Here is a 25,624-nt window from a genome sequence, read left to right as displayed (position 1 = left end):
TTTGCAAACAGAAACCTTTTGAAGATAAAACGTTCTTCCACATTGATAGGTAAGGAAAGAGTTACCAAAAAATTTGCAAGGGTATACAAACTTTGACGCGGTCGAAGTTAGCCCCGGACCTCTGGTTTTAATTTTTATATTGAAAGCAGAAATTTAAGAAATTTTCAACTTTAAGAGCATATGGAACAAGGTTTGTCCTTATGAAACGAAATAGCTGTATAGTAGGCACACTTTTTTTTGTAGAAAAAAATTTTTGATTTTCATTTAATTATAAATTATATATATTAGTGCAAAATGTGCAAAACGACTCCAAGGCAGGATGCTTTTATAGTGGGCTATTTGGCAACGATTTTCAGTGGCATTGGCATCGGATGGAATGCAGTTGGTAAAGTAATGCAAATCCTAATGACAATACGACCAATTTTAAGCTCTTTTATTCCTATAGAACTGGCCGATAAACGTGAATTATTATTGATTCTCGAAATTGTGGCATGGGTAATCACAATCGTGGGCGCTCTTTATCTTCATATTGGAGTCATTAAGGTAAATGTTTCAGCAATTGATTAAGTCTTTAGAATTGAATTTCAATTTGCATTTAGGAAACCAAGATTCCAATAATAATATGGATCGTAGTTGCTTGTATATGTGGAATTTTTCTTCTTGTAGTACGGGGTATTCATCTAGCTAAGAAATGGGATAATGCTTCAACCACTTATATCACTTTCCAATTATTTGCAAATCTGTTACTAATAAGTAAGTCTTTTTTGATGGAATATGTAGTTGAAAAATAATACAAGTACCTACTCTTAAAATTATAGTTCTAAGTGTCGTGTATGTTGCGTGTCCATATTTATATGTTATTGAACTGAACGAAAGAGACCAATAATTTGATGTGAAATGCCTTTGTTAAAATGACATTTAACTCTATACAATGAGTTTCAGATGTGATCTATGCTGATTAAAATAGATTGAGAATACATCAAAATACTTTATCCTCAAAGTCTAAATAGATGCATTGACAAAGGACTAAACCTTTCTTCCCACGTTTAGATGATATTCATTTGTTTATGGGTTCAAATAAGTTTTTACCCTGAATAAATCAGATCAGGCCTATCGACTTTTTTCCCGGATTTTTCATAACAGCGAGTTTTAAAACGATAAATTAGAAAAGGATAATAAAAGTCATCAATCGATTGTTTAATCCAATGGTGAATCGATCGATTGGTGCACGATTTTTATATTACAATTAATCAGAAGAAAGAGAAAGTAATCGATTCTCAGCAAATGAATTTTGAAACGAAAAATGTTGTACATCACGAGGCGATTGTTTGAGCTATTAGTCGATAACATTTATCGAAGGACATTTATCGTTCAAATTTTAAAATAAAGCTTGATCATGATACGTAGATGACAACATCGATGATTACTTCATAGAATGATGATAGATTGATCTGATCTGAATCAAATTTTGATATCTAAAATAAAAAACAAACTAATAAATTGATTAGACTTGTTTCAAATCAATCTATTTTGTTACTCTTCTTCGGAAAGCGTAAAGTTTATCAATGACGAATCTGGCTTATCAACTTGCTCCACAGCCCTGGATCTATGTACCATCTATGTAAAGTATTCATACCTATTTCTATTAGTAGACTACTTCAAACTCACACAAGAACTTCAAGTGTTGCGTAACACCCTGTATTTTGGCTAGCATCATAGCGATTCAACTCTTTTTTTTTTTTCAAACCGTTGGCCACATGAACCCAAATTATTCTACCCGAGCACATGCTAAAGTACCCACGTTTTTTTCTAGTTCTTTTTTTTAACCCTTACAGGGGTCTGTCTACATGAATATTCACTTGTCAAATACACAAAACAAAAAAAACTGTACCCAGAAAACAAAATCCAGGCATTTTTTTTGAAAGGATCGTCTGGGGTAAGTTTTTAAAACTTGATTTTCGAAATCCCAACAACACGCAAACGAAATGCAAATTAAAAGTTATGGAAAACCCTTTCAAAAGGGTTGTCCCCAGCCGCAGGACTTTCAATGTAGAGTTGTCTGGGTAACAGCTCAAAAAAAATAAAATAAAAAAAATCCTGAGGGGTGCGTCTGTCGTGTGTCCTGCCAGGCACAGTCTCACTTTTTTTTTGAATATTTAATTTTTTTGGTATGCAAATGCCGGCTGCTTTAAAAAAAAACAACACCCCAAAGGAAGAGAGAGAGAGAGAGCAAGAAAGAGTGAGAAAGATGAGATCTATAAGTAGAAATTGGGATTGCAATTTAGGATTTCGAATTGTTCAAAAAGGGTTTCGGTTTCGGTTACGGTTACGATTTTCTATTGACTGACTTGCCTGCAGTTTGTAATTTTTCTCTTTCTTATTCCTTTTTTTTTTGCATTAGAGTTTGCATATGATGATAATCCTGGCTTAAAGGCCGCACACGAGGAACAGAAGAGGCAAGAAGACGAAGGAGGAGGATCCTTTGGCATGCAATTTGCGTAAAGGATGCGTCTGGCACACGTCTCTCTCTATACACTGAGGCGGAAATTAGTTTTCCCTTCATTGGGCGTCTCATTTACGCCTATTAACATTTCTGACAGCAGCTGCTATAAAGGTAAAAGACAAACTATCAAAGGATTTTGCTCGTGTCTTTGACATCTCCTGTGGCGTGGCTGACCTTTCGGACGCCAGCTACTCCGGCCCCACAGTCTCATGTAAATGCCTTGGGCAAACAGAATGGTCAAGCTGGCCAAGCACATGTGTAAACACTGCAGTTTGCACAGCTTGGCTTTTCCCCCCGGCTACCGCTTTTCGTTGGCCGATTTACTTTTGTCTAAGAAATCAGGTTACTTCCGTAAGCCAAATAACATATTGACAGGTCAAACACACGTGCACAGCATGAGGGCAACAGAAGGCCAGAAACAAAAAGCGTATGAGCTTCAATCCAACAACAACAACCAAAGAAAAACGCAATAGTGGAAAGTTTTCATCCGTTTTTAGAACCTGACTTATCTTGGCTAACAAATTGAGATCTTTCTTTTATTCTAAAAGAGTTACAAAACATTTCCCATATCGAAAGGAAGACAAAAGAGCCAAAGGACAAAAGGATTTATCCGTTTAAAACTATCTAATGATGAACTGAAATTGCCAGACACGTCGTCCTTTATCCCTTCTCTCGGCTTTCTCTCGCCTTTTTCAAGTGTCTACCTTTTTTTCGGTCTCCACTTTTTTCGTGCCCCTTCGTGGCGTGGCTCATTTGCGTGGCAAATTTGCTTACACAGGATTTTGATTAAGCATCCTTGGTCCTTCGTGTTTGCTGACTTTTGGTGACATTTTTTGCTGCATTTTTTCTGCAAGTTTTTATGCTTTTTTCTCTAATTTCATTTGGTTTTTTTTCCCCGCTCTGCGACGACGCGTGGCAGCCTTGTAATTGACGGCGACTTTTCATTTAAGCAGCCAAGCAAGGATACGAAAGGATGCGCAAGAAGGAAAAAAAAAACTGTTAAGAGCTACCCTTAAAAAAATTAAAAAAAAGGAAAAGCAAAAAATAAAAAAAAGCTGCGTGTGGCAGAAGTTTTTTTTCTCTCCTTTCTTGCTTCTATCTTTTGTGGGCGACGACGGAAGTTCGCGTCAGGCCCATTTTTTTCCTTCTTTCTTTCTTTCTTTTAGGTTTGCTCTGCTCATTGCCAGCGGCCTATTTGAGACAAGAGTCCTGGAAAACGAAAAATCTCTGAAGAGAAGAAAAAAAAAATCGATGAAGTAATTTCTATTTAAGCATCGTCAGGAAGGGCTAAGCAGCAACATCAGCGCCAGGGAGAAAGCAGCTGGGGAGATGCTTCAAATTAGCCAAGAGCAAGAGTTGAGGACACGAGGGGGAGGAGAATTTGCCAAATGGCACAACTTTGAATTGCTATACAAGAATTTTGTGTTAAAGTTTCACAAATACATACATTTTGAAATATCTAAGAAAAAAGGGCAAAAGGGTTTTGTACCAAAAAAGATATCAGTGTATAGATAAAATAAAAGAACTACCCAATTAAAAAGCGGCTAAGAGGCACTAACTAAATGTGTTAGAGATTAGTTAAAAGTGACGATGCTACTTACACTAAATTCAAATTTATTCTAGCACTTTTAGAACCACTAAAAAGCACTTAAGAAGCAAACACACTTAGAAGGCGAACTATTTCATATTAATGATTGAAGGTTTGTTTAGTTGAAAGTACTTATATTTTAATAAATGTTTAATTTTTAAAGTGAAAACTTCTTTGGGATCGTTTTGACTTAAAACTCGATGTAACGAAAAAGAGATCGACACTTGGATAAGGGAGAAAATGAGATGGGAAGCTAATTAAGTTACAGTGTTTCATATGTTCCTGGTTCACTTTGTTAAGTAATAAACTTTTGGAACAGCTTGAAATGAAAGAAATTTGCTCCCTAAAGTATGCAATAAGCACTATATGAATGTGATTTTCAAAAAGGATAAGAAATTTTTGAACTGTTCTGTGAATGAAAGACAATTCCCAAGCAAGCATTGTTTAAAGACGATTTTGAAGTTATATGGGAATCGAAAAGTTATGAAGGTTTTTTGAGCCTAATGCATACTTTAAGGGGCAAAGATCTGCTTGTGACTTAAACACATGTGTATATACATACATATATACAACCTGATATCTTAATAATCTCTGAATTACAGACTCTCTATTAAGTGACATATTATAGAATATTTTATATCGAAATATTTGTAATGCAACCCAAATTATTTTTCGTGCAATATTCTTAGAACCCTTAGTATCTTAAAACAAGATCTGTCGAGAACCAAATTGATATATTTCTTTTCTATTTAGGAATTAAATTATTTTAATTGCCGAAACTTAAATTTATTGCCATACTCATTTCAGATCCATAACCAGATCAATTTAAATTGTTCCCACGCCAAAATTGTGTCCTTCTTTCTCTCTCTATCCCTTTTTACCAGCAACTTGACTTCAATTAGAACCCGTTGAGCGTTTGGCTTTGCCAGACCCAAACAACAACATGAAAAAAAAGGAAAGCAAAAAACTAGAAGAAGTTTTCGGCAGCTGCGCTTCGACTAGCCAAAACGGAGAGGACACAAAAAAAATGTTACCCCCCTCACAGCAACCCTAACGCTTTTTTGCTGTTCTCTTAAATATAAAATTACACTATCAACATTAAGTTTAATACCCGCAAGTGCGGATGGTGGACGGCGGCGGTATGGTATATGATGGGATGGGTTGGGATGGGGTAAAGGACATCATCGGCGGAGCAAGTTTTTGTTCTGGAAAACGTTTTAAGTGCCAAACCCGCACACACACACACACACACACAGAGACATATACACCGACTCAGAGTCAGACAGAGGAAACAGTTGGAAAGTGGCTTGGCAGGGTTGTCATTGTCGTCTTTTTAGGCGCGGGTGGGGTGCTGCGGGGGAGAAAATAAAAAATGTGCCACCCTTCGAAAAAAAAAACGAAAAAAAAATTCTTTAGCTATTAAAAAATGTAAAAGCGAAAACAAGGAAAATCGCGCGTGTAAAGCAAAAGTAGAAAATTTGAATAGCGCCGGCGCAGACGTCAACAGCGCAGCCAACGTCGACGTTGACGTCGCATTGCCCCCATCCATGAGGGGGATAATGTAAAAAATTTCGGGTTTTTTTTTTCCTTCTTATGCCCACGCAGCCAGCTCATTTGCAAAGGGTGAATGAAATTAAGAGAAATGAGGAAAAGTGTAGAAGAAAACACAGCAGCAGCAGCAGCAAAGGATATAGGCCCTTTGGGGAGGGGTTTGGATGGAAGGGTGATGAGGTGGTGTGTGGGTGGCATTCGGTGGGTAGACAAAATTAAGCGTGTGGTGGATGCAAGCACCCTGGATAATGTTTTCTTACATTACATGCCAGTTCAATTTCCTCATCAAAGATGCTTTTAATTTTCAAGAGAACGAGACAGAGACACATGCAGAAAGAGAGAGAGAGAGAAACTGGGAACGGGGACATCCCCAAAGTCGAAGCCAAAGGGGTTGTGGGAGTTTACATGGGAGTTCGTTACCTTCGTCGACTGTTGATCGATATTTTAATTTAATTTTTTTCTTTTTTCTTTTTTTTGTCTTCTTTTACTTACTCAATGCGTTTCCTTAGCTTTGGCTTTGGCTTGAGTTTCTTTTTCTTACCGGCTTTTCTTTTTTTTTTTTTTGTTGTACGAATTTTTTCTCATTTACTGCTTTGATTTTCCTGCAAAGGATGCTCGATGATGAGATGACGAGATGCTCTGTCTGTCTCTAACAGAGTGTGTGTGTGTGTGTGTGTGTGTATATGTGGTATATGTATGTTGCCTTTTGTTCATTTGCATTTGCCTCGTTTTCATTACGTAGCTCACTCTCTCTCTCTCTCTCTCTCTGAGCCCTTCATCTCCCATTCGCCACCCCTCCCTTTGGGCACTTTCTTTGTCGAGGCGTTTGTTATTAAGTTTGCAATTTTGTTGGCCCCTTCCCCCTGGCCCCCTCTAGACAAGGTTTCCTGTCTGTCACTGTCTGCTCCTCCTCTCCTCCTCTTTGGCTTTCCTGTCATATCCTTGGCAACTCTTTTGATCTGCTTGTAATGAGTTGCGGTACAGTTGCGTTTGCTATTGGAAATTGATTGAAAATCTGTGATGATAAAATGCCATCTAGACATATTTCTCTTTGCAAAGAATTGTAGTTAAAATCTTTCTCTTCGAACCCATAAGTATCTGTTTATGCAAGGACACTGAAATGCTTTCACTTTCACCTGCAAACTACCGAAAACAATTACATCAATTATGACAGTTATAAAAACTTAAAAGCCTAAATAATAAAAATAAAATCAACATGTTTTTTCCTCAAAGTAGCAAAAAAGTGACCCCCAGGGGGTGGCAGACAGAGAGAGAGAGAATTGACTTTAACATAGGTGGGCACAGCGTTGACATACACACGAACAGGACGAATAAAAATGTCATAAAATTTGAAATGACAGCCAAATACGCCAAGGAGGGAGAGAGACGTCAGTTGGGGTAAAGGTATGCCTAGTAAGAAGAAGAAATTGCATATTAGAGCAATATTTGTGTTTCCTGCTAATGCAATTAGATGAGTGCCAGGACATGTCAACGAGAAGAGACCTTCCTCTTCTCTTTCTTCTCAATGTTGGGTAATGTATTTTCTGGATACAAACAGAACACACACACATACACACACACACACATACACTGGTTCCAAATGCATATGAATATTTTATAGTTCATAATATGATGATGTTTTTTCTGTTTATTTGTTTATTTGCTTGACGCTTTCACCCAGCCCTCCTCATCCTCGTGCTACACCATCTCCTTCTGATCCACCTGTCAGTAGGCCTTGGGTGAGTAATTGTAATTGAAATGCATAAAAAAAAATTTCATAATTACATATCATTTAAGGAACATTTCGTATTCCGCCAACTCAAATTGGAAAAATGCTTTGAAAATTAACAAAACTTGTATAGAAAGTTCAAAAAGAAAGTCATTAACTTAATTTTTATATTCTCAGCATTTTCGAGCATATAAAGTATATCTATTCCTGATCAGGACGAGGAGACGTCTTGGGCCATCTGTATCAACTGAAACTCACCCTAGACAGCTAATTTTGAAATTTTGTATGTGAGTTTCTACTTACTTAAGGGATTGTCATATATTGTATATCATATAGTTTCTGAAGTCACTAATAGTGATATATCTCAATAACCTCGTTATTTTCCTATCTTTTGTGGAAAAAATAATCTTTGTCAATTCAATAGGTATAAAAGTGACTACAACAAATGTAAAGTAAAGATCGTGTTAACGTGAGATTTCTATGTAGGAAAACATTGACTTTCATCAATAACTTTGTTATAGCTTATGCGATTGTTATTAAAATTAATATATCTCTGATGAATAACCTCACTAATAAGTAATCCGAATTTCATCAAGATCAGATGACTATAATAAGTATTATATAAGAAATATTATAGTCATCTGATCTTGATGAAATTCGGATTTATTATATAAGAAATAAGTATCAACCAATTATTAATCAGGAAAACTTTTGGCTTCTAATGCGATTACCAAGCTTACGAAGAGCAAAATTTACGATGCTGGCAAATCTGATCAAAATCGGATAACTATATTATATAGCTGTCATAAGTAACTGCATTAGCTCATAATTTTGTTGGAAGAAATCAAGCATTAAGGGGCAACTGGGTCATTTTGGAGAGAAAATCATTCTTGGATATCGAAATTTCATCTGTTTCGTAAGTGTAACCTCGGTTTTAAGAGGAATATTTTCAATCCGCCCCTGTATTACATAATAAAATGTGATAATATATGTGGCAAACTGCTCCAAGAAGGTTTTGCGACATTAATATACCATTTCACCCTATAGGTGCAGGGTATACAATAAACCGCTCGACTGTAGTTAGCTTCGCCCTCAGGTTCTTTAATATCAACGAGTTAGTGAGACTAACTAGTGCTAGACAGCGAGTTAGTTCCATTTCTCTGCTCACCCTTTTCGCTAAGGTATCTAGAATCTTGTTCACAAAGCATATGGCAAAAATTGGCAAACAATCGCTATAAAACAATACATAAATCGCCTGTGGGTTAACTTGTGCTTATCAATCATCGATTTGGAAATCTGGGATAAAGTGCCTTGCCTATCGGCAAATAAACAGCTCACTTTCGCCCCTTTACTTTCGTTTTTCAAAGGGAAGGGTTCCGCTTGTCCTCACACACATGTGTGTGAAGTCGTTGAAAGAGACAGCACAGAAGCTGTGGCCATACAAAGGACTAAAAAAGGAAGTGCCTCAGTTTGATACGAGGCAAAACATGACATTTATTACGCTCTATTAGCGGTAAAAGGCAACGAAAAAGGGCGAAATTCAGTTTCTCGTATGTGACTCTCCACATATGTGTGTGTGTGTGTGTGTGTGCGAATCCTTTTTTCCCTTTGAGGGTGAAGGCAAAGTGTGCCAAGCAGGGGAAAAGTGATTTGTAATGCATTTGGTATGTGGTTTTTTCCTTTTTTATGCTAATCTGCAACGCACATATACACCCACATGTGTGCGTCTGTGCGTGTGTGTGTGTGTCACGCGTGCTGTGTGTGTTGCGGTTGACTTTGCATATAATATGGTAAATGTTATTCAAGTCAAATCGGCTGGTGTATCCAACATAGCTGAAAGGTTAAATGTTTTGCCTCTGGGCACATAATTTTGTCAAGTGCTGTCAGTGCTACACACATGTGGGGCAATACCCTCCCTCCTCTCCCTCCTCTCACTCACCCTGTGTGTGTGTGTGTGCTTTACGTGCGTCGGACGCCTCGTATGCTTAATGGTGAATTAACAACTTAATTAATACCATTGCCATTTATCTTCAGTAAAACTTCAACGCCAAACAGAAAAATCAACAAATTTCCATTGGTCAAACTTTGATGGTCAGACTCCCATCCGCCTCCCTTCTTCACCCCCCTCTCTCATGGACAGTTGGGGCAAATGAGATTTATTTATGCGCGTGTAGCAAAAACAAACAAGACCCAAGAAACCAAGAATCAACCCAAACTCCATCCAACGAGTGATTCGGGCGCAAATTGAAACTAAGCTTTAAGAGAACTAAACGATTTCCTTTTTTTTTTTTGTTTTGCCTTTTAGATTTAGTTTTTAGTGGCAAACATTTTTAGCCTACTTTTTGGCGTTGGCCCTTAAATTTCTCAGAAATTGTAACTTATACCCAAAAGACAAGAATGAAGCCCCGTGAAGTGGAAAGTAGGTGGAAATTTGAAAACCTCTAGAGGGTTGGGAAGCCTTTTGTTTTTATCATTTTCCAATGCCCTGGCTGCCCTTGTGCATATCTCTCTCTCATTCTCTCTCGCCCTTTTTATCGTTGTCTTTCTATCTCACCTCCTTCTTCATTATGGCCGACTCGAAGGCGATTGTTGTTGCTACTTTCAGCCTACGTGCTCTTTGCTTAATTTTAAACACCCCTCATTTGCATAAATGAATTATTTTCAACCCCAAACAAAACGAAAAAGAGGAAAGCAAGCAGAAAAAAAAAATTAAGATTGGGAAACCAAAGAACAAGAGAGAGAGCAAGAAATTGCTGTGCACAGGCAAAAATTTCAAGTGCAAGCTCCAAACGACGAAGAAGAGCTGGAGACGAGATGGAGACGATGGAATGGCACTTAAAAGCAAGCTTAATGGAGGAGGAACTGGCCACGTCAAGAGTTCAGATGGCCATAAAAATCCTCAAAAAGAAAGAAGGCAAAAAATATACGAATGAATTTTCGATAAATTATTTTTTATCCCATCTTCCCCATCTCTTTCTCTCACTGTCTCTCTCTTTCTCTGTTTCTCTGTTCAGCTGATAACCGTTAAACTCATTGTGCGCCAGGCAAACAATTAAAAATGACAGTTAAGAGGCAGCCCAAAGTATACACAAAAGGACGAACAGAAACTCCTTGAAAAGCAATGAATCCAGGTGTGTGTGTGCGTGTGTGTGTGTGTGTGTGCCTACGCCCTCGTCTTTTTGGCAATGAAATGACACAATTTCAGTTTCAATTCAAGAATTTATTTATGCCTCTAATGAAAGGCAACACCAGACCAAAGACCAAAAGATGTGTGCAACCTTTTGATTGACCTGACCTGCTCCTGCATCAGGATTTCTTCCTTTTTTTCTTTTAATTTTTACTATTTTTGTTGTTTACTTAGCAGCCAAATGTCAAGCGGGCGTAGGTTTTTGTTTTCCCTTTTCCGGGACAAGAGAACAAAGTGTTTATTGTGCAAGCAAAGGAGCGGGATTTTGCAGAAATTCCGCTACGTTTTGTTCTCTACGGGCTTGTTGCTTTAATACCCTAAATGAGCGTAAAATATTAGGCAAGATTCCCAAATCCAAAGGGACAACTGATGCAACTATTCTCTACCAAAACCCAATCAATCATTTCATTTAGCCGGCTATCCCTTTTGTCGTTGCAAAGAATTTCAAATGGGTTTATACTGAAATTATTGAAGTAATTCTTGAGGTGAATCCCATAAAACTAATTGCCAATAGAAGGGAAAAATACTTGTGATTTAAAATGCAAAGGTCGAAGGACAGCTTCCAAGTTAATAGTCGTAACTTTTGACTAGCAATCCAAAGACCTTATGAATCACTTATTAGGAGGGCCAATCTCGCGATTCCTTAAATTGGCTTCAATAATCCTTTTCGTTTCATCATAATAGCCAACTTTTTTTGTTATAGTAAGGGAAGGTAAGGGAAACGACTGAGAATCAAATTGGTAAATAGAAGAACTCAAAATATATTTAGAATAATTTAAGTTAATACAATTCATGCTAATACATAGATAATATAACAGAGTTAAGTGGACACTGAAAGAATAGGAAAACATTACTTTTCGCTTTTGAGAACTAAAGTATTGCCTTTTCGAATACCTAAAAGTTTGTTTGACATATAAAAAACTCTGTACTATAAATTTTCCTTTTCTTAATGTATTTCATTTTCACTTTTCATTTGAAATTGTTAATTTTTTGTTAAAAACTAATATCTGTGGCATTTCGCAAAAAAATAACCAGAAATTGGGTAACTTAGCCCCAAAAAGTATGCAGTAAGCTTTTTAAAGCAAATAAAACAATTTTGTACCATAAATTACCAAAATAATACTCAAATCAAGCTTTGATTATACATAGACATATTTCGAAAAGTTATATTTTCTAAATTTGCTAAATACATAAAAGGAATAGTTCTCTTTATTGCATACTTTGAGGGGCATAATATCCCGCATTTTTATTTCAAATCTCCCTGATGTGTCAAGCTGTCAAATTTAAGAAATTTTTTTGAATTAAATGAAAAAGAAAAGTCTTTTACATATGTTTTCTTTAAGAGTAAAAAAAAAAAATTATTTTTGCTTTGAACTTTTCTTGTTTGTTGGGACTAATTTTGCTCATTTTCAGTCTATAATATAGACTCTATATTCTACTTGTGGTTAATAATTAGAATTGAAAATTGTTTTATGTTTTAGAAGTTTCGTTGGAAATGTCTTTCATGTATGTATTAAGGTAATCTAATTGATGTTTTATGGATAATAGTTAAGTGTCCTTGACCTAATTGTAGGTGTATAGAGATTATTATTTGATGCACCAGCTGTCTCTACTTTTGATATACATCTTCCTTATCCTTCCTCTCACTCAATTCTTTTGTCTGTCTTTATGTCATCTCCTTGGCTCAGTTTCGCGTAGTTGCATTTTGTTTGGTTTTGTCTTGTTTTGGCACTTCATTTGCAGCGACACTTGGCGGGCAATGAGGCATGTGGCACTGTGTCCTTTGCATCCCTCGCAATTGCTGGCTTAGAGAATTGCGCAAAAATCTATTGAATATGTTTGGCTGGGCTCACCTGCCCTCGGCATGCAGCCGTCGCAATTTGAGATACGTATGTTTCGTTTTACAGTTGCGAAACCAAAATGGAAATGAAGCGGGGAAGGCACGCGGCTAACGGAGCATCATCGATTGAGTGGAAGTGATTAATGCAGGTAGCCAGCAGATAGCGAGCCTCTGTCTCAAAATTGTCCTCCTACTCCTCCTTGTTTTCTTCTTCTTTGGAGAAGATCAACATTCAAGAAGTTTTCCATTTTTTCGTTTTTGTTTTTTTTTTTTTGTGTTGTTTGCCTAAAGTCCTTTTGAAAACAACTCGCATCAAAGCTGAGGCTGAAGTGGGCAGCAACAGAAGAAGGATGTGGACAGGAAGAGGAGGAGTACTACGAAACTTGTAAGTCCTTTCGACAGCTGCTCGGGATTCCGTACTAGAAACTGTGGGTCGTTTGCTCCATGAGGAGGCTCTCCACACAAAAATAAGAAAGTTCATTAAAATTATGCCCTTTTCTAATTTTTATTTTTCTCGTCCTGCCAGAGTAGAATGGGAGCACTTGTTTTCTCTGTGGAGACTTCCTCTTTTGACAATAATCACTGGACTGTTAATTTGATTTCCTCGTCTTCATTTTTTTTGCCTTGGTGTGTTGGGCTTTCCAGTTGAAGAAACTTTGCCGCATGCAAATCAAATGAAATCAAAGTTTTTTTTTCCTTCTACCACCACCAACCACACCACCACAAAGAAATTTGAGGAAAATGAGGAAAAATTCAGCATTATTTTATTTCTGATTCGAGGGCCTCATAAAGGAAAGCGTTGCTCCAATTGGAGGAGTGTGAAACATTCGTCACTACCCTCAAAAGAAAAAAGGGAAGAAGTGAAAGGGTTAGGGTCATCTGGTGGCAGTTCATTGGCTGTTGGCTCATTTCCTTCTGTCCACTTGATGTTCTGGCCCTGGGGGTTGAGCGAAAAAGGGTTAAAACAAAAGCCACTGAAAATTGTCCAGCCTACGGACAACCACCCCAACAATTAGGAGCAACCCTTTCAAGGATATGCACTCACTGAACAAAAAACGTTTCGATCTTCGAGCTAATCATCACTAACGGGAGGAGAGTATATGATTTTGTTTTTTATTATCGATTTTAATGCAACTGAAAAAAGGAAAATGTTGTTTGGTTGCCAGCTTCTGCTTCGTAAGGAGGGAGTAGCAGACGTGGCAAATGGCAACCCCCATCACTTAATTTGTAACAAATGCTACCGCGACGTCTGCTTCCATCTCACCTCCCCCCGTCCCACTCCACCATTCACTAACCTGCTTTCTCCACATAATTTTTTGTTTTGCTCTTTCTCATCATCTTGGGTTTCCTTTGCACGCTGCTTTCCTTTTTTTTTCAAGGGTTGGCACACGAATAATTTATGGCACCCGTGTGTGCCGCTTGGCTCTAGCTCCAGCAGCTTTAGCTCCAGTTCGACTACTCTCTCTCTCTCTCTCTCTCTCTCTTTCTTTTGCAGGATGGGTTTTTTTCATCATCTGACATCAGCTTAATGAGAAAACGGCAATGAAATTTGCGTCTTTCATGTATGTGCGTGTCGCATTCTGTCCTCATTTGCGCTTGTGTGCGCTTTGCAATAATTTAAATTTCATTAGGGTTGAAAAAGAGAGAGAGAGTGTCGCTAAAGGGGGAGTGGGGGTGACAAGTAATGAAAGACAGTAAATTTCTCTAGAAGATAAGGGTTTGCACTCCTTTTCATATGTTCCAAGTACAGTTTCGTTTCAATCAAAACTCGGTCAAAAAGATCTTCCTTCTAAGTCATCTGCTTCTTCTGCTTTGAAACACAGACATACATGGAGCAATTAAAATTTTCCATTTCATTCAACTGCAAACGAAAAAAATAAAAAAGAGGCCAAAAGAAAAAGTTTCCACCATTTACTGTTTTGTTGTTATTTGTTATTTTTCTTTTGCATTTTCTTTCAATGATTTGTTTATTTGAAGTTTTTCGGGAAAAACAAGACACAGCAAAGCAGAAGCAGAGCAGAAGTTTTTCCTTCCCCCCAAAAAAAAAAAAAAAAAACCTGTGGTTACTCAGCTTGATGGAAATGGAATATTGGGTGCGGTAGGAGGGGAGGTTACTCATTTACACTGAATTAAGTTTATCATAAACATAGCAACCAGGCCCAACTTCTCCTCCATACGATCCATTGGAACTCAGTTCGTCTAAAAATAAGCTGCCAAAGAGGAAGAAAAATTAAAGCGCCTGTCACTTGCAATTATTTTGCCAGAGGGCAGCCCAAACCAACCCGAAGAAAAAGGAAATCCTCCGCTTCACTTCCTACAACTTGGCCACATTAACCAAACCAAACCGAGAGGAATTGTATCCAAAAAACCGTTGAGTTGCCTAAGCAATATTTGACATATCTGCTCAATTATTAATTGTGTGCGTTGTTCCTAGAGGAATAATTAATGAAAGTGTCCTTCAGACCGAGTAGGTCCTAGAAAGAAAGAGACAGCAAGATTCTGATTGATAATTTTTTTTTTTTTTTTGGAATTGGTGTCAATGCGCTTAAAAATTATCATATAAAAGGATTGCCACGAGCGAGGCACACGAGCCTTCAGTTCCGGATGCATTTTCCATTTGCATAAGAAATAATGTTAATCAAAGTCTAGAATAATTTTCCACACCCAAATCCGAACTCTTTTATACCCTTCCAAATGATAATTGCTTACATTTAAAGTAAAATGTTACCAGAACCAATGTAACCCCTCAGCAAAAAAAGGGTATGGAAAGGATATAAAAAAACGACACCACACATTTTTTTTGGCAGCTGCACTTTATGCAAATGATAATCATACAAAGCCAAAGGGTTGTTACCCTCACAAGGGTTTTTTTTTTTGAAGAGAAAGTTGGGAAAGGTTAGCAAGCAGCAAGTTGTATAGTTTTTTCAAATATTTCTACAAAAAAAATGTTTGCAAAATGTTTTTGGCATATGCTTCAATTCAATCAAAAAGCACTTGGACCATCTCATTATCAACCACATATCTTTTAGCCCTTATTTAATTTGGTTTTACCACTTGGACAAGTTTCATCTCCCTGTGGTCTAAACTGGGACACAAATTTGCATGAGAAGCATATAATTTAAGTGACATCAGCAGCCACCGAGACTCTTGACCCTTAGACCCCAATTCAGACCACATCAACCCAGGTGTCCGCACTTCAACTTTACCTTTTTCTCTTTTTCTTCTTGGCCAACATATTATCATTATTATTTTTTTGGGGTTCTAACCCCAAATAAATTTTCAAGTATTTCAAATCATTGACAATATTTCGTTTAAATTTGACTGAAAACATATCAACTGAAAGACCATAATCAAGTGAATATTAAAGCTTAAGGGTGGCTAAACGAGTTCTGGGTTTTCATTTTAAAAAAATGTTGAAATTGAAATTATGAACTGTTAACCTTTTTTTGAATTCAAAACCAAATTCTTCATGTCATATGCCTTTATATACAAAGGCCTTAAAGGTAAGTGGGGATAAGTTTACTACTAGTAACCTGTTATTCATTAAACACAGAGAAATTAAGACTTTTTGATTGGCAGAGCCAAACTCGAATACGGAATGGACACCGCACAGTGAACAATGCTCAGAAAATTAGATTTCGCAGGCACATTAACAGGAGGCAGGCACATTCGACTTTGTTCACCCCAAATGTTTGCATACTTTTAGGCACCAGCACACTAGCATAAAGGTTGCATGTACTTTTTCTATGATTGTTTACTAATTTCAGTGTTCTGATATCGAAATGGAATTCGCGGTTTCAATTTTAATTCATTTTCATTATATTTTTGTGTTGCGTAGAGTAAAAATCGTTCTATCTTACTATTCATTGCTTATTACTTAGCTGAAACAACATGAAGTTAAAATTTTTCTTTACAATTTAACAACTCTAATCATGAGAGCAGAAGAAAGTATAGATTTATTAATCAATTAAGATATTTTGAGTTTATTTTAGATACAAAATGACGAAGCTATGTAACACTTTGCTGTTTTTTGTTGTTTGATGTTAAAGGATTTTGATCCACTACCGAGGACTTACCAAATTGTATAAGATATACTTATAATGAATCGCTCGAAAGACTTTATTTGCTCCAGTTTGAACAAGTTTTGTGTTATTAGATTTAATGCTCTATACTTATTTATAAGAACAACTTTATATATTTTTGTGATCCAGAAGCCTTTTTGTGGTTCCTGAGGTCCCTGCGAATTAGAACCTAAATATTATCAAATTTCTGGTAAAGGCGATGAATGGAAAACAGTTTGTTGTACGCTGTGAAAGAGGAGATATACAAGTATATACTGATACAATTTATTTCTACAATTACTTTCTACATTTACTTTCTACAATAACGTTATACTTTATGAAAAATGATAGCAGACTTTATCTTTCTATAAGCATATACGTTTTTGAAACATAACGAAAGGACTAAATCCTTACTTAAACTGCATATAAAATAACGACACACACTAAAAACTATCTTGAAATTACATTTCACGAAATCTTTAACGACTGAATTTGAAGTACTCAGTAATGGAGACAGGTTTTAGCATTTCCTAAAATCTCAGTGATCATTGATATAAGTTGTAAATATATATATACATATATACAAGATATACATATATTGAATTATATACATCCATTTCTACACAAATTTCGAGTCACATAATGGCCAATTGCAGGGAGCGTTCCACTTATCCCATTTGCAGTTCAGGACGTAGAGCTACGTTCTATTATCCTGGCGGTGGAACATATTCAGGACATTGGTTATGCAATAAACGGCATGGTTGGGGCATAAAGACGTCGCCGAAACGAACTAGCGAAGACTTCGCCAATAAGAAGGTGCCCAATGGTCAGTTGGTCTACGAGGGTGAATGGTTCCAAAACAAACGCCATGGTAGTGGTTCTATGCTGAGAAAACATGGACCCGAACTGAAATTAATCTATGCTGGTCACTGGTATGAGGGCGAGAAATGCGGCGAGGGCAAACAGATATATCCCGATGGTTGTGTTTACTTCGGCAAGTGGCAAAAAAGTCAACGCCATGGCATAGGTATACAATGGTATGCCACAGGTGATAACTATGTTGGCGAGTGGGAATCGGATCTGAGACATGGCTTGGGAGTGCACATCTATGGTGAGTACTTGGAAATCATTAGAAATGTGTCAGATATAAGAATGTTTCATTAAGCTAATGGCAATCGTTACGAGGGACACTTTGCCCGTGGTTACAAGAATGGCGAGGGAGTCTTCTATCACATGCATACGGGACAAATCCAGAAGGGGATGTGGGAGAATGACAATGCCAAGACCTCTCTAATGCAGGACGAGGCCATGTTACGGCGAAATGATAAACCCACACCTTATCCCATCCCCGTTAACTGTCTCAAATATCCCAATGAGATTATACGTGAATTATTTCAGAGATATAAGGTGTTTGGTGATCGAATTCCACGTCCATTCAATGACAAAATGTGTCTGAAATTCATCCATCGTAATCGTGAATTCGCCACATTGGAGCAACGCTTTGCTTCACCCACCATGGTGGATCTGTATCCGGATGCAGGATTTCCTTGCACTTGTGATTGTCAGCAGCGCTCCAGAAATCAGAAATGAGGGAGAATATCATTTGATCACTGTAACTAACTGTATTCTTTTAGTTTTAAAAAAATTAAACGGCTCTGATTAGTTCCCTCTCTTCCTTGGGACAGATTTTCGAGGTCTACCACTTAATAACAAGTTTTTAGTTGAATAGGGAAACTTACAATGTTTAATATTTATAGAATTGAGAGTAAAAGTTAATTTCCTTTCCATTTTATCCATCCTAGTATTATATATTTTCAATGCTTTCTTAAGATATATGATTATTTTCATTATTTTTGTTGGAATTTATCAATTATTTAAACTCAATTTCGAAAGCTTTTGGCTGGAAGAGCAAAGAAAAAAAAAAGATGCCACATTTCAAGTTTTAAGCCGACAAAAGACAAGAAGACCGTGTCCATTTCCTTTCCTTACGCCACTCTCTAATAGCCCCAAAAATACCTGTCCATTCAATCTCCATTCCACCAAGACAAAAAGTAAAACTCCACCCACATTTCCAACCCCAAAATCCCCCCACGTTTTCCACTTAATGATAAAAGAAAGGACATTAGCGGACCATGGCGAGCATCTCTTCACGTTTCACGAGCGCCTTTCAAGTGAAAAGCAAAGAATTAAAAAAATTAACAACAACAACAACAGCAGCGGCAGCAACAAAATCGTGATGGTGAGAGTGCAAAAAGGACGAAGCAGCAGAAAGGAGCTTCTTCTCTTCATACAAAAGAAAAGCAAAATTATCCCACGCAAACGATTTTCGCAGGGCTCCTTCAGACTGAGTTTTTTTTTTTTGCGTTTTTTGTTCTTCTCATTTTTGGGCCTAGAGATGGAACATCTTCTCATCCATTCTTCATAAAGTTGCTTTTATTTTTGCTGCGCGGGCGTAGTTAAAAATTAATAAATGAAATTAATGCTGGCGACACTTTGCAAGTGGAAAGCACCAAAAGAAAAAGTTGCCAAGGGTTTCCTTTGACCTGGACACTTGCCCTTTCCCTTCTCCTTATGAGGCACTATGGAAATAACAGATTTCATTGAATAGAGGATTGATATTTCACAGGCTCATTATTAATATTACTAACTTGTAGTTTTGGGTTTATTTTTTCACCTAGTCCTTTCTAAAACGTCTTTGTTTTTCTCAATTCTTTTGAGACTCTGAAGAGGAACAGGAACTGTTAGATAATAAAGGTGATTAAACATATGTCCCGTTCTATTTCTCAATCCTCCTAGTCAATCTGTCTATTCGTCTTCCTTTTTGCAAGGATATTTCCATGCCAATGACAAAGAACTTTGTGCCCATGGTGCCCGCCCATTATCAATCGCCCAAAAAGTGTGTACGACATTTACATCAAAAACATTTTCATTTGAAATATTAAGCGCCTAAAAGTCGATAATGCTCTGACAGCTGTGTCGCATGAATTTAATTAGGCCAGCCCAGCCCAGCCCCAGACCCATAGTGCAGCCCCAGCTCCAAAGTAGGCAACACTTTTTATCCATCTAACACAATTAACTGCCCACCTCTCGCCCACAAACAAAGGAAGAATATATACAACGAAAGAAAAAAACTGAGAGTAAAAACGAAAGTAAAAACTTCGCCGGGAAAAATCTCTGTAAATTCATCTTTGTCGTTGCCGGTGATTAATCACAAACCTCGAGAGAGTGAGAGAGAGAGAGAGAGAGAGAGACAGAAAGGGAATGGGCAACTACGTGCCCTGACCTAACGAACAGAACAGGTGCAGAAGGTGTGCGAGTGTGCGTGTGTGCGTGTGGGAGTAGCTAAACTGTCCCCCCCGGTGCCGTTATACAGTCTGAAAGTTTGCGCTTAATATGCAAAACTGTGCGAGCTTTGTGGCGGATTAAAAAGTTTGTCAGGCTTCTGAAAAAAAGGACTTGGGACTGACTCTGGATGGAGTAAGGCATTAAGAGGTATTTGGCAAATTAACGTCAGGATTCCTGAAGCAACTGTACATCTAGATCAACCCATTGCAGCATTTCATAAGTTAATAGAGTAACAAGAACTTTATTTCGAAAGAGTTATAAACTAATTACCTAAATTCAATCTAGGATCTATGATACCGCCTCCAGGAAGATCCTCGAATATACCACCCGTTGGCTGAGAGTTAGACACCGGACGCTTTGGTGTTCTAGGCGGCAATTGATCCAAAATGCCACCCGAAGGATTTCGTGAAGAAAACGACGGCTCAAATATAGATGGACCAGGATTGGGCAATGCGCCGGGTTCGGGAAAAGCAATGGGATTGATTACAGTGCGACCGGGTGGAAACATTTCATCGAATGTGGCAGTAGCCAATATTTCATTAGCTACATCCAAGAATTTCTTGGACAGCCCTCGCTCCAGGCCCGGTATAATCTCATTCAGATAGAGATCCTGATTGTTGTTGATCAGCGTGTTGCCCACCTCACCCAGAATGGCATCGCCATTGAAGAGATTCTCAAGATCTAGTTTGAAATCCTTGAACTGTATCCGCATAGACATCTTAGTGAATTTCACATATTCCTGTCCATGTCTTAGGTAACGTGTGCCGCGCATCTTTACTGCCGCCTTGGCATTATCTTGAGGGTTGATTAAAAGGGTTAAAGCGATTACATATCCTGGACAGAAGGATTCCTCTCTTACCGCATGAGCCACGCATATTGCCATTACCCTTGATGTCCAATAACAACAAATTGAGACGCATAAAATATTTGCCCTTAAAGTCAATTCGTGGCAGAGTTAGCCACAGATCGTAGGATATATCCTGAGGTTTAGCTCTGCTTAATAAAAATAGTAACTTAGATTTCATAATACGATAATTTTAGTTTCAAAACTTACATCAAACGATCGATTATAAAATTACTACCACCCCTAGCCTCAAGTTGGGTAAAAGATGCCTGAAACTGACTATTTCTTCCCAGATCAATGTTGTCCAATTCAAGTGGCTCCAACGGTGGTGTCCGGTAGCCTTCTCCTAGATTTCCATGTGTGAGCAAAGGTTTCAATTGATACACTGCATTGATTATGCAGCGTTCCAATTGAGGATCATCCCGGGCACAGGGTGTTATGCTGGACGCTGTGAGTCAACAAATCAAAGGGGGAAGTGAATAATATCCATCAATATGGCTAACAAGTCATGCCAAATGACCTTGACCAAGAAACGTGACATCTTCAGTGTCGCCAACGCCGACACTGCGAGTTGTTTGCAATTCTTGGTCTATAAGGTGGGTGTTGGGGGGGTTTCTTGTTGCTGTTGTTGTTGTTATAACCTTCCATGTCTCTAGACTAGCTAAATTAATATGCGCGTCAGCTGCAATTGTTGTGCTTTATTTCATACTCTACACTAATGGCTAAAGGTAAGGGTATATGATTGAATACGATTCATCCGAGATAGGTTTGTCTAAGATCTTGATAAACTAAGATTAAGTTAATCAAATAAAACAAGGAGACTTGTTCATGAGCTAATAAAAGAAGATGAAATTGTCTTGAAAAGGTAAGGGTAAACACAAAGTCGATACCAAAAGACATTTTCACTTTATCTTCAATTTCAAATTTTTTTTTACTTTTTTGGGTTGATGACCCTAGAATAGGTCATTGGGATTGATTCCAAAGAACTCAATACTCACGCAATTTGGCAGTGCTCCAATGGCATAGACTTAATAATACAACTAGCCCTAATAGTGACCCGATGTAGTTGCAGTGATTAACGAACATCTTGTGGTGCATTCACCCAAAAAAACCAAAATTAAACTAAACTAAAGTCCCGAAGTCAACTGAACCGTTGCCGTTGCGCTCGAGCGATCGACTAAAGATTCGTCAAGTCACACGCTGGTCTTTTGATTAAATTAAACGAGGTGAACTAAAAGTATCTCCAATGACCAGTGACCAGTGCCCATTGTAGATACAATTGTATCTATTGGAAATTAAACACTGACGTCGCGTCGTTGTCGCTGTCGGCCCAGGGGCACGTGAGCTGTGTAAAGTTAAATTTATGTAGTTTTGAGTGAATTAAAACAAAAAATATCAAAGAAGTTAAATTCGGCTATGCCGAAGTTTATATACCCTTGCAGTCCTTGACAATAATAATTTCACATGTTCAAAATTTCTTTTCTGCAACTCAATTCATTAATATACAAACAAAACAATTTTACTCTTCATACTATGTACAATTTGTTCTTCTTCTTCTCTCTCTTCTCTCTCTTCTTCTCTCTCTCTCCCTAAGCAAAGCAACGCACGCATACACATACAGTTTATGTAGCGTTGCGTCTGTGTGTGTATGCATGTGCTCTGTTGATTTGATGATGACGTAGTAGGCAGCAAGCAGAGCTGCCGGCAGCGATTGAACCGATTTATATAGACTGTAACTTGTGTTCTATTTATCCGATCAGGGTCAAATTTTGGGATCTGAGATTTTATATCAAATTCTATTATATTGGTAAATTTCATGGGGATACTCCAATTTTTGCAAAAATTTTTGTTCCAGAGCTATATGATATAGTAGTCCGATCCCAAAGATTTTCATACTTTATCTCACCCGGGTAAAAAAAAGCTCCCAAAAAAAATTTCATCCCGATAGCTCTTAAGATGGCTGAGTAAAACGCGTACGCACCGACGGACAGACGGACAGACGGACATGGCTATATCGACTTAGCTTCTCATGCTGATCAAGAATATATATACTTTATGGGGTCGGAAACGTCTCCTTCTGTGCGTTACAAACATCTGACCAATTTTATAATACCCTCTGCAAGGGTATAAAAAAGACTTAAGTTGAATTTCTGTAAAGTATTTTTCGTTTTCGTCGTTTTCCTCGTTCTGTTTGTTAATATTTGTCCCAAAATCATCTAGAGAAATTTGAATAATAAATTTCAGCATCCAATCCAAGGGGAAGGAAACAATGATTGCTACTCTTGGGTCTCTCAGTATGTGGCAGCCAATTGAAAGCCAAACACTTGACGCTTAACTTGTTAAAAATGCACAAAAATGTCACCTAGAAACTAGAACAAAAAAAAAAAATAAAACCCTGAAAGCGCGTTAAGGGAATCTCTATCAACAAAATGTTTATGTTTATCAATGCAAATTTTTATAAGTTGGCTAACGAAGCAAATAACCAAATAAAACACCCGAAACGATACGAGCTGAAGCAAGGAAGGAAAAATAAACCTCCTTAGGCTAGAATTGAATACCTTAAAATATATTAATTTATGCATATGAATAATCAGTGCAACAAATTGAAGCAGTGTGGCTATATCCATGTATATCTTGCAGACTTATATAATTAAAATTAAATTACATTTTTGTAATAATAACCAGCCTACTTTTAGGCGATTCTTGTTATTCTAAACTTCCATACGGAATTCAAATTTTTAATCTTTTAATAAAGTAACATTTTCTTTTTAACACAATCTCAAAATAAATATAGTTGATATCGGAATTTTTAAAGCTCTATCTTTGAATATCTTTGAATCATTTTTTGTAGTATTTTTATCTCGTTTTTTTCTTCAAACTGTCATAAGTTTAATTGCTATTAATCTTCAAACTTTTCGAGTCGTTTGATTATTTCAAACAATTACAGGGCCGACATTTTTGAGGTCATGAAAAAGTGTTTGAAGTTCAATAGGTCTCCTACAGTAATTGGGGGCTGCTAATCACGGCCCTGTACTTAGTTTTTCACCATCACGTCAGGATTTCGAAAAAAATGCGTTCAAATTATTCAAAATGACCAAATTCGCAATATATTTTTCCATGATATAAGCATAATATTGTACTAGAAACATTATTATTTTATCCTATTAATATATTAGGCTTGATTGAAAATGAATTTACAAAATATCAAAGAGTTATTTCTTTGTTATAATGGATAATATCTTACACTCCGGATATAGTTCTATAATGAGTAAAATTTCAACCAAAAAGTATGCTATAGAGATTTCAAGAATTGTCTGCTTTTAAATTTTAAAGAATTGTGGGAATTTGCTGCGTCTTACAAATTGTATATTAGTTATATGTGCAAACAAGAACTAATTTTCTTACACAAAATATTCTAAAATCCGTAAAAAAAGTTGAAATTTTTTGTTTAAACTTTCAATAGTATACTTTTGGGTGCCTATTTTCCAACCAAAGATCTCCAGATTTCACAAAATCTAGACGTGATGGACAAAAACCAAGTATGCAGTTAGAATCAGCGTACCCGAATTAGTAAGGAACACCTCTCAAGTTAACGTCAGCAAAAATCATGTCGGCCTGTGTTATTTGGCGCACATCATAAGTAAATGAAAGAATTTTGAAAATTTCTTCAAAAATTAGAATCTTACACAAAGGATTTAATATATTCTGAATTGCTTTTAAACTCTTTTTGTAAGATTTTATGAGAAAAAAATAAAGTTTGAGTATAAACTGCTATTTATCCTGCTATATACTGATATAGATTTGAGAAATTTTTGGCTGAAACTCATTTTTTCCGTAGAGTTACCCAAAACAGTGCTTTAATAGAGTATTCAGAAATCATAACTTAGAGTAGAGTATTCAGAATGTATAACTTATTTAAAAACAGACTTCAAATTGCTATATCTTGGAACTTTCTTTAAAGATTTAATGAATCAAAATGGAAAATGATCTTGAAGGTATCTAGTTTTAACTTATTGTATAGCAATTGTTGTTTCGTGTGATGAAGCTTTGTTGTTGTATGTTTTTGTAAAACATTTAAGTAATTGTAATCTCAAACTTGTGCTTCATGGAGTAAAAGAATTATGGATTGTTATAAATTGCACAGTGTTGTTTGTCAGTTTATATATTAGGCGATGGTATTAATATTTTTTGCACAATTTTGCAAAACTTTCTGAAAATCCACTTTAATCAGGGAACTCAGATTTAAATCAAGCTAAAATGTTTGAGTTTTGGCTTATATTTTTGACTTTTTAAACTATACTAAAGAGTTTTTGTTAAAGTTAAGTAAGTTAAAATCGTCTATTATCAATTTAATGTAATAAAAAACTAAAATGGGCTATCAAATAATTAAAAAAAAAAAAAGCCTAAAAGTATGCAATTCGGTTTAAATACTCCCTAAATTAACTTGGAGAATCATGAAATTGTGTTGTATTGAAATACTTTGAATACATTTGAATTCAATTTAGAAAACATATATAAGCATTACTTAAAATTTGTTAACTTATTATAAAGACCATCCCCTATAAAAAATATAATTACTCAAAGTCAATCGTAGACATATTTTCTGGCAAATTGAAAACGCATTCATCCTTTTTTTTTCTAATTGATCAAATTGACTAAACATATTGTTAAATAGGGAAAACCACAATGTATTTGCCATTCATTTCTATGCACAAGTAAAAAACACAAGGCAATTCAACAACAGTGTGAAAAGTCTCTTTTTTTTGATGACAAAAACTATAAATTTCCGCTTAAATGGACATGGACAACAATTGCAACTAGCAACCCCTCGCCTACCTCGTGCCTCTTAAAGTTATAATGAAACGCGCGCTGACCCTTGACACCCAATGCATCAACCCCCCTCGGGGATGATGAACAGTTCTTGGATGAGAAGAAGTCCTTTTCTCATCGTTAGTACACCAACCCCGCCCAATTAC

General features: G+C 36.8%; 2 protein-coding genes and 1 long non-coding RNA gene across 4 annotated transcripts; 2 read left to right on the top strand and 1 right to left on the bottom strand.

Moving 5' to 3' along the window:
* The first annotated feature begins 214 nt into the window (after nucleotides 1-214).
* On the top strand, nucleotides 215-1,316 carry LOC137577185 (uncharacterized). 2 transcript variants are annotated; one of them, XR_011032380.1, is made up of 4 exons: nucleotides 215-385; nucleotides 446-543; nucleotides 600-753; nucleotides 819-1,316. It is a non-coding gene; the product is annotated as an uncharacterized lncRNA (long non-coding RNA). The 2 variants fall into 2 exon arrangements; XR_011032381.1 differs by having other exon boundaries at nucleotides 215-390.
* A 15,704-nt stretch (nucleotides 1,317-17,020) lies between these two features.
* On the top strand, nucleotides 17,021-18,172 carry LOC137577387 (MORN repeat-containing protein 3). The gene is made up of 2 exons (XM_068290839.1): nucleotides 17,021-17,570; nucleotides 17,625-18,172. Exons 1-2 carry the CDS (start codon nucleotides 17,102-17,104, stop codon nucleotides 18,047-18,049), a joined length of 894 nt encoding a protein of 297 aa, XP_068146940.1. The 5' UTR covers nucleotides 17,021-17,101; the 3' UTR covers nucleotides 18,050-18,172.
* A 1,894-nt stretch (nucleotides 18,173-20,066) lies between these two features.
* On the bottom strand, nucleotides 20,067-21,812 carry Jhbp10 (Juvenile hormone binding protein 10). The gene is made up of 4 exons (XM_068291801.1): nucleotides 21,647-21,812; nucleotides 20,859-21,096; nucleotides 20,664-20,797; nucleotides 20,067-20,599 (listed from the first exon to the last, which is right to left on the bottom strand). Exons 1-4 carry the CDS (start codon nucleotides 21,744-21,746, stop codon nucleotides 20,067-20,069), a joined length of 1,005 nt encoding a protein of 334 aa, XP_068147902.1. The 5' UTR covers nucleotides 21,747-21,812.
* Nucleotides 21,813-25,624: the final 3,812 nt, after the last annotated feature.

Source organism: Drosophila tropicalis, unplaced genomic scaffold (assembly GCF_018151085.1).
Source record: "Drosophila tropicalis isolate 14030-0801.00 unplaced genomic scaffold, ASM1815108v1 contig_593, whole genome shotgun sequence".
Lineage (NCBI taxonomy): Eukaryota > Metazoa > Arthropoda > Insecta > Diptera > Drosophilidae > Drosophila > Drosophila tropicalis.
Note: the sequence above shows the minus strand (reverse complement) of the source record. Positions and strands in the feature narration are given on the sequence as shown.